This window comes from Mustela putorius, unplaced genomic scaffold, assembly GCF_011764305.1.
Source record: "Mustela putorius furo isolate JIRA1106 unplaced genomic scaffold, ASM1176430v1.1 tig00000788_pilon_pilon_pilon, whole genome shotgun sequence".
Classification (NCBI taxonomy): Eukaryota; Metazoa; Chordata; class Mammalia; order Carnivora; family Mustelidae; genus Mustela; species Mustela putorius.
This window is the reverse complement of record NW_025421481.1, coordinates 2,586,546-2,602,279: the sequence shown is the minus strand read 5'-3', so window position 1 is coordinate 2,602,279 and position 15,734 is coordinate 2,586,546. Positions and strand designations below refer to the sequence as shown.

At 45.4% G+C, this 15,734-nt stretch overlaps 1 protein-coding gene across 1 annotated transcript in view; it reads left to right on the top strand.

The window, feature by feature from the left end:
* The window catches only part of STAB2 (stabilin 2), a 163,749-nt gene that overhangs the window by 62,046 nt on the left and 85,969 nt on the right, over positions 1-15,734 (top strand). Inside the window, exons 16-22 of the mRNA XM_004742997.3 lie at positions 3,198-3,251; positions 3,537-3,617; positions 6,130-6,282; positions 10,008-10,070; positions 12,837-12,923; positions 13,645-13,731; positions 14,892-15,003. Of these exons, the coding sequence (XP_004743054.1) occupies positions 3,198-3,251; positions 3,537-3,617; positions 6,130-6,282; positions 10,008-10,070; positions 12,837-12,923; positions 13,645-13,731; positions 14,892-15,003 (637 nt within the window). The remainder of the gene's footprint in view (positions 1-3,197; positions 3,252-3,536; positions 3,618-6,129; positions 6,283-10,007; positions 10,071-12,836; positions 12,924-13,644; positions 13,732-14,891; positions 15,004-15,734) is intronic.

The window sequence follows — 15,734 nt, the reverse complement described above, 5'->3', positions numbered from 1 at the left end:
GCTGGAGCTGGCTGGCTTGCTCGGACTTTCAAGAGTGGATTATGTAGGGGCGCCTGGTTGGTTCAGTGGGTTAAAGCCTCTGGCTTCGGCTGAGGTCATGATCCCAGGGTGCTGGGATCAAGCCCCGCATCAGGCTCTCTGCTCAGCGGGCAGCCTGCTTCCCTTCCTCTCTCTGCTCTCTGCCTGCCTCTCTGCCTACTTGTGATCTCTGTCAAATAAACAAATAAATAATTTAAAAAAAAAAAAAAGAGTGGATGGTGTACCTCTTCCCAGCTTCGTTCAGTGAAGATTGCCTTGTAACTCGAAATTAGCCTATGGTGGGAATATTTTTTTCCTTTCCTCCTTAAACTTTATTTTTTTTATTATGTTATGTTAGTTACCATACAGCACATCATTAATTTTTGATGTAGTGCTCCATGATTCATTCTTTGTATATAAAACCCACCGCAAAAATTGCCCAACTCTGTAGATCTGGGCTCCTTTGTTTCTCCACAGATCTGATTTACCAGCACACCACTGCTCCTGACTCTCTGTCTCTTTGCTCTCCAACACAGTATCTTTCTACCTGCAGAGAATATAAACATTTCAAGTCTCTTCATTCCGAGTCAAAACTGTTCTCTACTTTAATTTCTAGATGAGGAATAGAATGATCATTTCCACTTTTCTCTCAGCCCCAGAACCTGTTTAGTTAAAACTTCTCAATCTATAGGAACATCCTTCTCTCCAAAAATTTTAACAGCATCCTTCAGCTTTATTTCAGGGAAGAATCTCAGCTGGAGACAGAAAAGTCCCCAGCGGCTATGCCCAAGAGATGGAAAATAAACTGATTTCATTAGAGGAATGGCTTCTAATTCCGATTTTAGAGTGCCGTGTTTCCTTTCCAGTGTATGTTTCTGCTTCTCCCTGAAGCAAAACTTCAGTCTGGTAACCATCCTATCCAGACAGAGGCCACAGTTCCTGAGGACGAGCCTCAGTTTATGACTTCCTCGCCGAACTAGGTGAAATGCAAGCACAGGGAATCAGAGAGACTGACCTTTGCCAATTCACAAATACCTTGCAAGTAACCTGGGACAAAGAGAGGTGAAACTGCAGAGTTTGAGGTCATGTTAACAATTTGGTAGAAAAACTCTCTTTCTGCCCTGGCATCAAAGGGCTGGGTTTTTGTTATTTTTACCTAAAACAGCAGGGAGAAAGCGAATGTCTTCGTAAGGGAAAGGATGCATGAACCACACGGAAAGGCTCTGCTACAAACAGCAGCACCTGGACATGCATCCCATCGATCTGAGCCACACTGGACTCAATTCTAACTGAGTGATGGCCCTCATGGCTCCCAGCCAGACAAAGCGACAGGCACACACACAATGGCAGGAATGATACCAATCAATTCCCTTGTTGCTTTCATTTTCCTGCTTCTTGTAAAAAAGGATCCAACACCAATTAATTCTTAGACCTTTAGAAGTGAGCAATCCAGTTGATAATGTCCTCCCTACACAATCAGAGGGATGGAAGGGGTCCACACCACTCTCTTTATTTTGCAGGCAAAACCGAGCCTAGAGGAGCTACGTGGCTTGCTCAAGGTCACAGCAACAACAATCAGGATTAGAACTCAGGACCCCAAGGTCCAGCTCAGTGCTCTTCCCAGGACCCCCTTCCCCCTTTTAACTGACTGGCACAAATGTTGATGCGGGGCCCACTGTGTGGCCTGGCGATTCTGATTAATAAGCCAGACAGACCTGGCCCCTGCCTTCCAGGAGCTTGCAATCCAATTTGGGCTGACATTTCCCAGGGGTCCTCACTTTCGCTCACCCCTTCCACCATTAAGCATCCAAATTTGGAATCACATTGCTTCTGCCTGCAAGTCCTCACTTGTGGGTACCAGAAAGAAGCTGCAAGGAGAAGGTAAGAGCCAGAGTCTGAGTCTGAAGTCACAGAGTAACAGAGCCAAGGCTACAGAAACATTGCTGCTGGGGCTGCTGCCTGGAGTTCAACTCCAATATTTTCACGGGCAACCCTGACCTCCGCATACTACTTTTGGCTTCTCGATAGGGTGGCCATACAAGGTATCATCCACACCAGGATAATTGAGAGTGAATGGGGCTGCCAACATGCAAGGCAGACAGTAGAGTTGTACCAGAAGAGCCAGGATAGGGGATCGCTCTATTTACAGGAAACTCCCCTGGCCTCCGGCCCTAGAACAAGTTCAGAAGGGAGTCTGGGCACATGGGACCAAGATTCAGCAGGGCTCTCTTTCAACCTGGGACTCCTCACAGTTAGGACATGTCCCTAGAATGTCAGCTTCTGAGAGGTGACTATGATCTGAATTTGTGATCCTCTCCTTGTCCAAGCCAGAGTGACCAAGCCAAAAGTGCCACTTATGAAGCAGAACTCAAGGGTTATGTAGCTTGTAACTCCCAGCTCTGTCATCTCCCAGCGAGATTGCAGATCCCCACGGCTACTGGTCCCCAGAGAGCGGTTCCCTGTGCTCGTCCCCTCTGTTGGCTCTCCCCAGCGCACCCTATGGGGATTGCTTACTCTGCTGATAGTCCCAAGACTCTTTTTTCTCCACCGCTCCAATGTTTCTGAAGCATGAGGAAGAGTGGAAAGGGTTTTGAAGGAGAGATGAGCGTGGACTGTGGTGGCTCAGAAGAAGGGATAATAACATTGACGGACTGACCAGACAGTCCTAAGAAGGATTGTGTATTCCCAACTAACCGCAGGTAACCTGACAAGCAGACGTCTATTTACAGAGAAAATGAAACAGAATCATCAACTGAGGCTGACTTAGACATTCCAGAATGTAGCGTTAGCCATTCAGAGAGGTAATGGAACAAAGTGACTGAGAACTTCTTAGTCTTATTATCCTAAATTAGCTTTGTGACCTCTGTCATGTCTTTAATACTCAGTGTTATCACACATAAAATGAGTCAATAACAGCCCCTCCCTCGCAAGGCTTTTAAGAAAATTATATAAAATGTGCCTATAATGCTTTCAGAACAGGTCCTTCCACAAGGGAGGAATTTGGTGAATGTCAGCCTTTTGGAGATGGGGTTTTTCTCATCCTGCACTTCCCAGTGAAGAGATTATGGGACATTGACTTTCCTTGATTATACATCCAAAGTCATTGGGGGAAATTCCCACAAAAGGGGGAAAGTTGTATTTTCTGCAATGACTAAAGAAGTATTTTAATTCTGTTGCAGGGATCTCGGAAGCTTCTGGAACTCGTCAGATACCACATTGTCCCATTTACTCAGGTTGGTTCCACTTTCCTGCCCTATTTTTTCCTGCTTTCCACATATCTGACCTTGACTTAAATTCCATTATTACAGCGCTAGAAAACACGTGGCAGTTGTTCTTTATCTGTAGCTCTAGGCATGCCTTTAGCAATGAACCCCTTATCAAAGAAACCCTCAAAGCCCCCAAACTGATGACATTATTTACTTCCTAGAATTCCAGGCTATTTTTTCCAGTGAAAACTTTACAAAAGCAAGGCTCTAGGCATTGCTCAAAATGTCTGTGCTGTTCTCTTCTCTTTACAGCTTGAAGTGGCTACTCTCATTGCGACCCCACACATTAGGACCCTGGCCAACCAGATCATACAGTTCAACACCACCAGCAACGTAGGTGAAAAAATTCAACCGCTGCTGTCATGACTCACATGCATTTTTGCTCTGCTTATGATTGTTCACCAGGTTATCCCACCTCTACCCTAACTCCCAAGCTTACGATTTTGATTACTTCACTCATTTGTTATTTCTTGTATTTCATGATTTCCTTTATTTGCTGAGCAACTGCGGATATGAGACTCTGAACTTGATGTCCAGGATAACTCAATGAAGAAGACAAGCCTACGGTCTAGCAAGGAAAACCAACTTTGAGCAACTAATTAATGACCAGCTTATCATTTAATTATAATTATATTAAGTGCTGTTATAATGAGAGTTTACAATAAGAGGAGGCTGGGTGTCTAGAGCCCCTCAGTGAAGAAGCAATGCTTCAGCCAGGCTTCAAAGAATGAGTACAGAGAACTTGGGCAGGGAAGAGCAGAGGAGAGGTCCAGGCAGAAGGGAGAACATGTGTAAAGGCCCTGGTGATGGGAAAGAACGTGCCTTATTTAAGAAACTCAGCAAAGGCAGCATTATTCAGCTGACTCTCTGGGCTAATATCACCAAGAGTTCCGACAGCATGCAGATTATGTCTCCTGTTGATTCATCGCTGGTGGAGATGATGATGATGATGCATTTTCTCTGTATCTATTGAGTGCCCACTATGTGCCAGACACCATTCTGGGTCTTAAATGTAGACCCATGAGCAAATAGAGAAGAGTTCCTGGTTTCATGGAAGTTTCAATCTAGTAAATAGGAAGCTAAACAATAAACAAATTAAGTAAGTAGGACATAGAATATATTAGAAGGTAGTAAGGGCTAAGGCAAACAAACAAAGAAGGGGAACATAAAGCAAGCACGGGGCTGACATTTTAGGTAAAGTGCCCAGCAAATCCTCATGGAGAAGAGAACATCTGAGCAAAGGCTTAAAGGAAATGAAGAAACAAGCAAGCTGTGGGAATATCTGGGAGAAGGAACATCCCAGAGAAAGGAAGCAGAGCAAGGCATAAAGAAAGGAGTGTATGCCTGACCTTGTTGAGGAAGAGCAAGGTCATATCATGGCTGGAACAGAGGGGATGAAGGAAGAGAGGTAGGAGAGATCAAGGCAGTGGGAGGGAGAAGGAGAAATGGGGTCAGGTCACACATGGCCTAAGAATTCTTACTTTAAATGAGATGAGGAACCATATGGGATTTCGGTGGAGTGACACGATCAGACATCTATTTGGGGAGGCTAGTTAGAAGCTGACTGCCATAACCCAGAGTGGAATGATGGTGACTCAGACCAGGGTGGTAGCAGAGCTGTGGGAAGAGGTGGTTGTATTCCGAAGGCATTTCAAAGGAAGCCCCAAGAGAATCTGCTGATGGATTAGAGAAAGAACTCTCCAGAGCTTCTGACTGGGGCCACAGGAAGTATGGAGTTGCCTTTAATATGATGGGTGGAGCAGTTCTTGGGGGAAAGTGGAGGTCAGAATTCTTTGCCACCCTTTTCAATTTCTGCTCGCTCCCCTGCAACATAAGTGGAGATTTGTCTGGATTTTTTACTGATATATATCCCCAGAGCTTAAAGCAGAGCATGATAGAGGATCCATAAATGTATCTGGAATGAATGAATCCCTGCTTCATCAACAAAGAGGTAAAACGGTTAACCCGAGGACTCTTAGCAAATATATCATAGGGCTAGAATGGTTACCATGTAGACCATGTCTACAGAGACATCCTTGCCTGGTGTCAGTCAGGAATTCATTTGAGATCCATCTTTCCTGTGATGTCTGGGTGGCTCAGTTGGTTAAGCGTCTGCCTTCAGTCCTGGTCATGATCTTGGGGTCCTGGGATCGAGTCCCTCATCAGCCTCCCTGCTCAGCTAGGAGCCTGCTTCCCCTTCTTCCATTCTTCCTGCTTGTGCTCACTCTCTCTCTCTCTCTCTGCCAAATAAATAAATAAATAAGTAAAATCTTTAAAAAATTATCCATCTTTCCTGGGTGCCTGGGTGGCTCAGTCAGTTAAGCATGTGCCTTTGGCTAAAGTCAGATCCCAAGGTCCTGGGATTGAACCCTGCATTAAGTTCCCTGCTTAACAGAGAGCCTGCTTCTCCCTCTCCCTCTGCTGCTCCCCCTGCCTGTGTTTTCTGTCTCTCTCTTTCTCTCAAATAAATAAATAAAATCTTTAAAAAGAAAAATCCATCTTTCCCTGAGGCACCTGATTGGCTCAGTCAATGAAGCAACCAACTCTTGGTTTTGGCTCAGGCCATAATCTCAGGTTCTGGAGATCAAGTCCCAGATGCTCCCCATGGAGCACGAAACCTACTTGGGATTCTCTCTCTCCCTCTGCCCCCCCACACCCACTTGCTCACCATCTCCTGTTCTCTCTAAAATAAATAAATCAACATTTGTTTTAAAAAGACCCATCTTCTCCTGTCAGCCAGGCCCCTCTCATAGCAACCCTCTGAGAGGTCACCAGCACCCAGCTCTGCCTGGGGACAGCTGGTGTCCGACAGGACAGAACGAAATATGTCACTGCTTTTTTCCAGGGACAGATTCTGGCAAATGATGTGGCCATCGAAGAGACAGAGATCATTGCCAAAAACGGCCGAATCTACACCCTGACCGGCGTCCTCATTCCTCCCTCCATCGTGCCAATTCTGCCCCACCGATGTGATGAAAGCAAGAGAGAGATGAAATTGGTAAGGAAACTAGGAAAATAAGTAAAGAGGAGCTCCCGAACAGCCCCACAGGGCAGACAGCGTCCTTCCCTCTCACACTTCTGAGGAAGCTGACAAGGAGGATCTCACCCCAGGAGCCTCATTCCACATTTCTGTCCCCACAAAGAGGCAGGTGGGCCTGAGGTCCTAGTTCATAAACTGTGAACCGAGGCTTCTTGTGGGAATGTTCCACCATGACCAACGCCTCCCAGCTCTAGTGGCTCTTTAGAGCTGCCGTAACAAATGACCACAAAGGAAGAAGCTTAGAGCAACAGAAATGTATTCTCTCACCGTTCTGGAGGCCAGGGGTCTGAAATCAAGGTATTAGCAGGGCCGTGCTCCCTCAGAAGGCTCTGGGAGGGAGGATCCTTCCTCGCCTCTTCCAGCTTCTGATGCCTCCCGGCAATCCTTGGTGTTCCTCAGCTTGTAGCTGAGTTATTCCAATCTCTGCCTCTGTGTTTACATGGCTTTCTCCCCTGTGCAGGCCACTGTGTGTGTACCCCTCCCTTCTGTTGTGACACCAGTCATTAGATTCAGAACTCGCCCCTCAATCTAGTATGACCTCATCTTAACTAATTACATTTACAAAGACTTACTCAAAGGAACACAAATTTGGGGAGGAACACTATTCAGCCAGCTACACCAGAAGTGGGATCAGTCCCTGCCTGTGTCACCTCGGACCCCCTTGTTCTAAGCCCTTAGCTTTACTCCAAGAAATGTAAAAAAGAACTTCTTCTCAGATGAGTGCTCTAGGCCTTGCCAATCAACCATCTTTCTTTTTTTTTAATTTTTAAATTTTTTCAAATTTCTTTTTAGCGTACCAGAATTCATTGTTTATACACCACACCCAGTGCTCCATACAATACATGCCCTCCATAATACCTACCACCAAGCTCACCCAACTTCCCACCCCACACCCCTTCAAAACCTTCAGATTGTTCTTCAGAGTCCATAGTCTCTCATGGTTCATCTCCCCTTCCAATCTCCCTCAACTCTCTTCTCCTCTCCATCTCCCATGTCCTCCGTGTTATGCTCCACAAATAAGTGAAACCATATGATAATTAACTCTCTCTGCTTGACTTATTTCACTCAGGATAATCTCTTCCAGTCCCATCCATGTTGCTACAAAAGTTGGGTATTCATCCTTTCTGATGGAGGCATAATACTCCATAGTGTATATGGACCATATCTTCCTTATCCATTCATTTGTCGAAGGTCATCTTGGTTCTTTCCACAGTTTGGCGACTGTGGCCATTGCTGCTGTGATCATTGGGTCACAGATGGCCCTTCTTTTCACTACATCTGTATCTTTGGGGTAAATACCCAGTAGTGCAATTGCAGGGTCATAAGGAAGCTCTATTTTTAATTTCTTAAGGAATCTCCACACCCTGTATTTCTTTTCAAATACCAAACTTTCTGTTTGTCTATGAGCTTGTGTACCCTCTAGTGACCTTTCCCATTTCCATGGCAACCAACTTGGGTGAGCTAGTTTTATTCAGAGCACCCCAAATCTCAACACTGCTATACATGGGATCTTTCAGTTCCCATGGAAACCATACCCCTGAAGTTGCCACAATAATAGGTCTGGGTCTTTCTTTTCAGAACACTGCAATAATACTTCAATGATTATTCTCAAAATATCCTTGGAACATGGACATTGAACAAGGAATAATGGCCTCATTTTATAGGTTTTATTTACTGATCCCTCTTCTTATCATGAAGGCTGGAAATAGCTGTTTGGTCACCTGATAGAGGATGGTGGCTGGTTCCACGATAGGTTTTAGGATATTGTATGGGTACCCATCCTCCATGCCAGTCATATACCAACTGGGGGATCTGATTCCATTCTGAGCATCCCTTTTTAAGAGAGACAGAAACTCAGTCACATTCCTAGCCAGGCCCTGGCAGTGACTGATATTTGGTTCATTCTTTGAAAAAAATAGTTTTGGCAGGTACATCGCCTGGCTTGGGCCAGGGTGAAGATGAAAACAGGCCAGGTAAGAATAGTCTCATCTTCTATCCCAAAGGCGAAAGATTTTAGAAAACAGGGCCTCTGCTGAAAAGATTCAGTAAGAGTCTAATTATTGACTTTAGAGCTTCCCCATCCCAAGCAGCTGCCATTCAAGTTCAAGGAAAGAAGTCTATGCAGGGGTAAGGGCATCCCCAACTGCCTACCTTGTGGCAACATTGCTCTGTTCCAGGTTGCTTAAAAGCTTGTTCTCCAAATTCCTAAAGGAAAGAATCTAGATGTGGGTTTGAGCCACTACCCAAAGGATCTTGGTTTAATAGAGAAAAATGCTTCCCAATATCCCATATCTTAGGATAGAGTCTTCTTTTACTATTTTCTCTGGGTTTAAAGTCAGATCTATCTGCTGTACATGATTTAGAATGGTTTTGATTAGATATGTTAAGAGTCCAAAGCTGGGATGCCTGCGTGGCTCAGTCGGTTAAATATCTACCTTTGGCTCAGGTTATGATCTCAGGGTCCTGGGATCGAGCTCTGCGTTGGGCTCCCTGCTCAGCCGGGAGTCTGTTTCTCCCTCTCCTCCTCCCCACCATTTGTGCTCTTTCTTGCTCTGTCTCACCCTCTCAAATAAATAAATACATAAAATCTTTTTTTAAAAACTGCAAATGCATTCTTTGCAAAGTATTCAGGGTTAGCACAGGGTAGGAGCAGCTGGCACTCACTGTCTAGGAGTCTCAGTTTTCACCAGCCTGAGCCCATAGCTGATTTTAGTCTTATATGTTTGGATTTTAAAGGTCTAATTACTAATTCTCTGTACTAGTTAAGGTCCCTGCAGGAAACAGAAGTTACCCCAATGGTTCAAACGAAGAGACTTTAATGAAGATGCTTATAGAGGGGGGTGGGCAGGGCTAAGGAGCCAAACCATTTATGCAGGAACATCAAGGAGAAGCAATGGCAGGAAACCATTACCACCCCAAGAGGTGAAGAGGGTAGAGCTAGGAGGTACCTGAACCCAGTGAGAGCTGGAAGAGTAGAGGAAGGTGACACTAAGAAGGAGCTATAGTGAAGGTGCCCAAGCATAGAGGTAGGGAAGAAATACCTGGATCTTGCCCTCCTCCTACACACTAGCATCCTGCTGGCATCTTGCACTGGCCAAGACCATGAAGATTCTAGGCAGGGGAGGCAAGAGAACATTCTTTCAGGTCTACCTGCTGGAGCACAGAGCCCAAAGGAGAATATCAAAAAATCAATTTAGAGAGATTTGGAGGCACTCATCCCTCTCCATCCTCCTGAATTCAAGTGAAGCAAGAAGCCCAGGGAGACTAAAAGGCAGAGATTCAATGCTCAGCTTCACTGCTGCTAAGCTAATTGGAGAACAAGGCTATCATGTGTGACCAGTGCCAATGCTTCATCTCTGGCACAGGTGGACAACTGCAATGCTTCCTCAGGGACAGGTGCCTCTACACAGTGGAGAGTCAATCAGAAACCTCAGGCTGGTGGACAGTCTAGCTGACCTTGAAAGAGGGAGAGGAAGAGGCTGCTCTGAGTGAGATCAGTTCCAGCTCCCAAACCCTCTGGCACAGGCACTGACTTCCCTCCTTCTCTCTGGGGAGGTGCCAGTAGGGAGTAGAGAGGGAAGCCAGGAGTGGTCCCCTGGAAGAAGGAAGCATGAGGTCAGGTAGGGTGGTCCCCTGCTCCCTCTTACAGGGATGCCTATACTGATCCTTGTCTTTCCTTCCAGGGCACCTGTGTGAGCTGCTCTCTGGTGTATTGGAGCAAATGTCCTGCTAATTCTGAGCCCACGGTGAGTGTGACAGCTTCGAGAAACCACACATCACCCAAGCAACCCGACTGGTGTTGCTTCTCATCCTTTCTACCTTTCTTCTTAAAAGTTAGAAATTCCAACTGGGGTAATGTCAGATTGGCTCTCAGGCTAACAAAGGGGGGAGGGTAGAAAGCCCACTGTATGGGGGAGGGTAGACAGAACTGCATTTGAATCCTTGCTCATTAACACTGGGTGCATTGTTGAACCTCCTTAAACTAAGTTTTTTTGTTGTTGTTGTCTGTAAGAAATAATAATAATAAGGTTATTATAAATATAATTATAAATAATAATAACAAGAAATAATAATAACAACAATAATAAAAACCCATGTACAACCTAAATCAAGTGGCTACTCAGTAAAGATTCATTCCTTCTCTACTTCACCCTTTTACGTCTGTGTAGGGTAGTCAAAGCTTTGCCTTCACCATCTTAAGGTACCCCGCTGGGCCTGAGAATTAGATTAACAAGAGGAAAGTTCACAGATTTTATGTGTACATGGGAGTGCCCATAGGAAAGCAAAGACCCAAAGAAATGGCAAAACCCAAATGTTTATGGGGATGTGGTAGAGTAAATCAAGGGAGGAAACTGTGGGAACGTCACTGAAATGTACAGGGAGGCTCGAGGAAATTTGGAGTTATTTTAACAAGGTCCATTTATGCAGCTCTTTCCTTGCATCAGCTTCTTGTCTCTGATGACAAGAAGGTCTCTTTTGTCCTGGTACAGGAGGACATCTTCCACAGGGGAGCTTTATCTCCTCTTCTCCGAAAGGAAAGGGGGGAAATCAGAGTGTGCCTTTTCTGTCTGCGGTGTTTCAAGTATGCCTTGAGCTCAAAACGATCCTTATGCCAAAGCGGCCAATTTGGGGCTGGCATAGTCTGCCCCACGTTACTCCTGTTTGCTCTTCCCAAACACTTTTCTGGATAGAAATACAAGGACTATCAAGAAAATGACATTAGGACCATCCAGCCCTTTTCAAGTTTGACTGAATTCTGCATACGTCTATTGAGAGCTGGTTCCCAGGGCATAAAGATGAATGAGATGTAGTTTTGTTTTGTTTTCGTGTTTGTGTTGAGAAACTGTAGTCTAACAAGGAAAACCAGATCACTCCACAATAATCCAGAATTCATATGCCAAGTACTCTACTGGTGACAAAAGCGAAATGCTCCAAGGTAAAAATTGATGATCGAAATCTCTGCCTATAATTTTGTCCTGAAAAAGAGCATCCCAGTGAGAAGTATCATTCAACACTGGAATAGGTCGCTAAGGAAGGAGATGAGCTCTTTAACATCCTACTGAGAAGCATTTAATAAAGCAAAACATGAACATGAAATGGCACAGGTGTGCAGATAGTTATTTTTCTCAGTCAAGCCATCACCCCTAAGTCCTACAGGATGCTGTCAACCGGGGAAAATGGAGAGGGAGGAGAAGAGAGGAAATCATGTTGACTAACATGAGAGTGACGGCTGTGTGCCAAGCATTGTTCTAAATGCTTTATATAGCAAACGTGCGAGGTAGGTATATTACCATCATAGCCCTCGTGTGATCTGGGAATGAACGTAAGGAAACATAAAACACTTTGTACAAGGTCACATGGTTAATACATGGCCAAACCATGATCCTACATCACCACAGCCCAAGTAAGGAAGAGAAGGAGAGAAAGAAGGCAGAATTAGATACACAGGTTAGAACCAAAAAAGCCCCAAATCTTCCCTTCCCAGACTCCCATGATCTATACTTACTTAATTATCCTGAGAGCCTACAAGAGGACTGAATAGTCTTTCCTCAATGATCTCAGAATTCCTTTACATAGCTCAGATTTTAGGATTTTACAGCCCATGAAGTTCTCAACACTACCTTCTTAAGCTGGAGCCTAAAATGACAGGGTGTCTCCACATCGTTTACCTAACATAAAACTTGAACCAGAGACAGAATGCTTAGAATAAAACCTGAGATCAACATTATCGTCCCATTCCCCAGAAGAGGCATCTGAGGCCAACGGAGACTCCATGACTTGCCTGTGATATCCTAAAGTAAGGACACAGTAAGACCCATTCTCTGGACCTGCCCCCTTATTAATGGGGCTCTTTAGCAAAAATATTTACCTGTCAGGACCTCAGTTCCCTCATCTGCAAAAGAGAGATGAAAAACAGCCACAAGGAATTGAAGGTTGATTACCTTATATGTGCAGTGTCTCTGCCCCTAGTGGGTTCTTGATAAACGGCAGCTCTAGATAATTACGATCAGGCACCAGGGGTTAGAGAATGGAAGGTTGCATTTAAGACTTTCCCACATACACCTACGCATCACTCCTAAGAGAAAAACTCAGACCATCCCTATTTCCTTTGGTGGATTTTTCTACAAATTAGAGAGGGACTCTCTGCTGGCTCCATAATTTCTGTGTAGAAGGAGTTTGGGAATAGCTATTGATTGGAAGAGAAGGCTGAGCCACACTCAGGATGAACAGCAAAGTGTTCCCTGGTCAACTGGCAATGTCTGTCCTGGCAGAAAGGAGGGTCAAGATAAATGTGCCCTGATTAATGCCAGTCCTGGCCTGTGTTCTACCAACAAGGAAACAGAGGTCTAAAGAAGGGGACTAAGCTCTGGCGGGGTGACACGTGAGCTGGAGAGCTCTGGTGATCTTGCGTGACTTCGAGGGGAAACGGAAGTAGGGTATGAAGCCGAGCGATGCCCAGAGGAGCTCAAAATGCAGACTCAGTGCTTTTTTTCCCATTGGCTTTCTTCCAGACACTCTTCACACACAGATGTGTCTACAATGGCAGAGTAAGGAGCCTGAAGAGCGGCTGTGCCCGGTACTGCAATGCCACAGTGCAGGTAAGGTCTTCAGGGCCACACTCCTGGGCCTCAGCATTTGTGAGGGGACATGGTGCCCATGGCCTTGGCAATGTCTTCCCGCAGGGGAACAGTAGGGGGAACTCTCTCCGCGGGGTCCAGGTTATCCCCTTCCTCCTGTGCTTCCCTCTCACTCTTAACAAAGAGCCCATACTCTTGACACTCCCCCCATGGACCGGCCACTGCCTCCTGTCTGACCTGTCTCTGACCCTCCTTCCGGCCCCAGAGTACACACACTTGCCACTCCCTCCCTCAGAGCATTTTCCAGATTTTCCTGGGACTGATTCATTGTTCAGGGGTTTAACTCTCACTCCCTCTGTCACCACCTGATCCATAGTGGCCTCCCCAGGCTCCCCCCACCTTTGCCCCACCTGCCACCACTTCGTTACAGTATTTTGTCTTCCCAGCACATACAGGTCTCTTTTTTAAAATTGATGGTCTCTTCCTGATGATATAGAGGATGGGCTTCATGAACACAAGCCTTCATGTCTTGTTCTCACGGTGCCAGAGCCGGCTTGGCACCCGAGGTCGGCCCTCAGTACACATGTGGTGAGCACATGGTTGAACACCAGCCATGCCATCATCTGCAGAAGAAGTCGAGCTAATGTTGTTTATTACTATAATGGAAATTAAAATGTATTTCCTTTGAGGAACTGGCACTCTGCTTGCGGTTTTAAAAGGCAACATGTGTTTTGTTTCTCAGATACCAAAGTGCTGCAAAGGTTTCTACGGGCCTGACTGCAACCAGTGTCCTGGAGGCTTCTCGAATCCATGCTCAGGCAACGGCCAGGTGATGTAAACTGGTTCATGGGTGCTGAGCTTGACCTGATCTAAGTCAAGTGGAAGAGTAATTTTTAAAACCACTAGACCTAGAAGTGCTACAGTGCCAATCACTGTTTGCAGAAAGTAAAAGAAACAGATCAGTTGCTCAAAGAACAGAAGGTATCTGTAGCAGAAGAAATTTGGGCCAGGGATGGATGGTGGCAGGGGGAGAGAGTGGGACATCTGGAAGAGTTCCAATGTCTGTGCTCCTGCTGCTGAGCACTTGACCTTGGATAACTCAATGAGGCTCCCTCTGACCCCACTTTCTTCTTATGGGAGGAGAGCAGAGTCCCCTGCATTGATCTCCAAGATTTTTTTCAGGATGAAGATTCTGTGATACTTTAAAAAAAAAAAAAAAAAAAAAAAAACAGACACTGCCCAGTGATTGCTTTTTATTAACCCACCTCCAATAGCTAGTAAATTATAAAGGCCCAAACTTATCTCCCCTAGCTTAGAGACCAGAGCTAAACAAACAAAAGTAAAAGGAGTTGTGGTTCACCTGGGAAATTACAGATCTGTGCATTTAAGAAACCACATCTAAAATCTGCTCCGCTCCAGGGGAAGGAATAACTGCAACTGTTGAGATGAGGCAAGAACAAGGCAAAGCAGTCACCAATGAACTACCACAGGCCATGGCAGGAAGTCACCGGTGCCCAATTCTGGTACACAGTGATCCTTGCAAAGACAACCTTGAAACAGCTGAAATGGGGAGGTGGGAAAAGTCTTATACTGCAGGGGTAAAGTCATACAGTCATAAAGCTGAGCAAGTCAGGCTCTGGAAAGAATGGCCAACCTTCCTTCTAAAGGCCGGTGGCTGGTCACACCATCCCTCAAGCATTGTTTGCAGGTTCCAAGTTCACCATGGTGACACCCTTCCTCTTTGGATGACTTCCCTTCAAGTTCGAAATCCTGACTCAGGACCCCAAGCTTGTCCCTGTTTTAGCATCTTACCTGATATCGACATGACTCTACTTTTTACAAGTTGTCCCAGTGGGCCATGTCTAGCTCTGATAGACATGTCAGATAGAACCTGACTTCAGAGAAGTCAGGCAATGACACAAAGACATTTGGGACTTCTTTACAGTGGAGCATTGTCCTAACGCCCTCAGGGCCTGTCTTTGCTTGCAGTGTGTGGACGGCCTCAATGGCAATGGGACATGTGTTTGCCAAGATGGCTTCCAAGGCTCCCAGTGTCAGTTCTGCTCTGATCCCAACAAATATGGACCTCGGTGTGACAAAAGTAAGTGGCACTTCTGGAACTTATTCCTGCTCCTCAGCTGGGTTCCCTTTGGCACTGCAGCAAAGCAATAATGCAGGCCAGGTGGTGTATGCTGCTTTGCTTGGTGTATACCCTCCTCCTAGACCATTTCTCCAGCACGTCGTTCTCAATCTGTAGCCCATGCCAGGCTGTGGGGTCCCACTGCAAAATTTCTGAGGCAGCAGGCCTGAGTAGTATTGGAGAACTTGCAATTGTAGCCAGTTTCCTGGGAGTGTAACCAAAAGACCACTCTTCGAAAACCAGTCCCTTAAGTTTTCCCCCCCACAAACCTGAAGTGACCATGGGCTCAGTAGCAAAACACAGACTCACTCTCTACCTTTCCAACAATCCCCTTCTATCAGCTTTCCCCCTTGAAAAATGTGTGACTTTGTGCAAGTGACTCCCCCCCCCCCCGGACCTTAGTTTCTTCATCTATAAAATGGGAATAATAAGAGTAATTACCTCATAACGTTAGTGCAAGTTATAAATAGAAAGCACTTGCCTTGGGACAATGCCTAGCACCTAGAATGCAATACAAATACACTAGCTCTTATTAATCTGTGAGTGTTGTTACTGTTGCTGTTATTCTAAATTCAGTGATGTAAATATCAGGAAGCTCAGAGACCAAGAAGAAAGTTCCACAACACTAGGCATTAAAAAAAAGATGCAGTTATTTGATCTTAGAGAATGCATTATACCTTTAAAATTGCAAC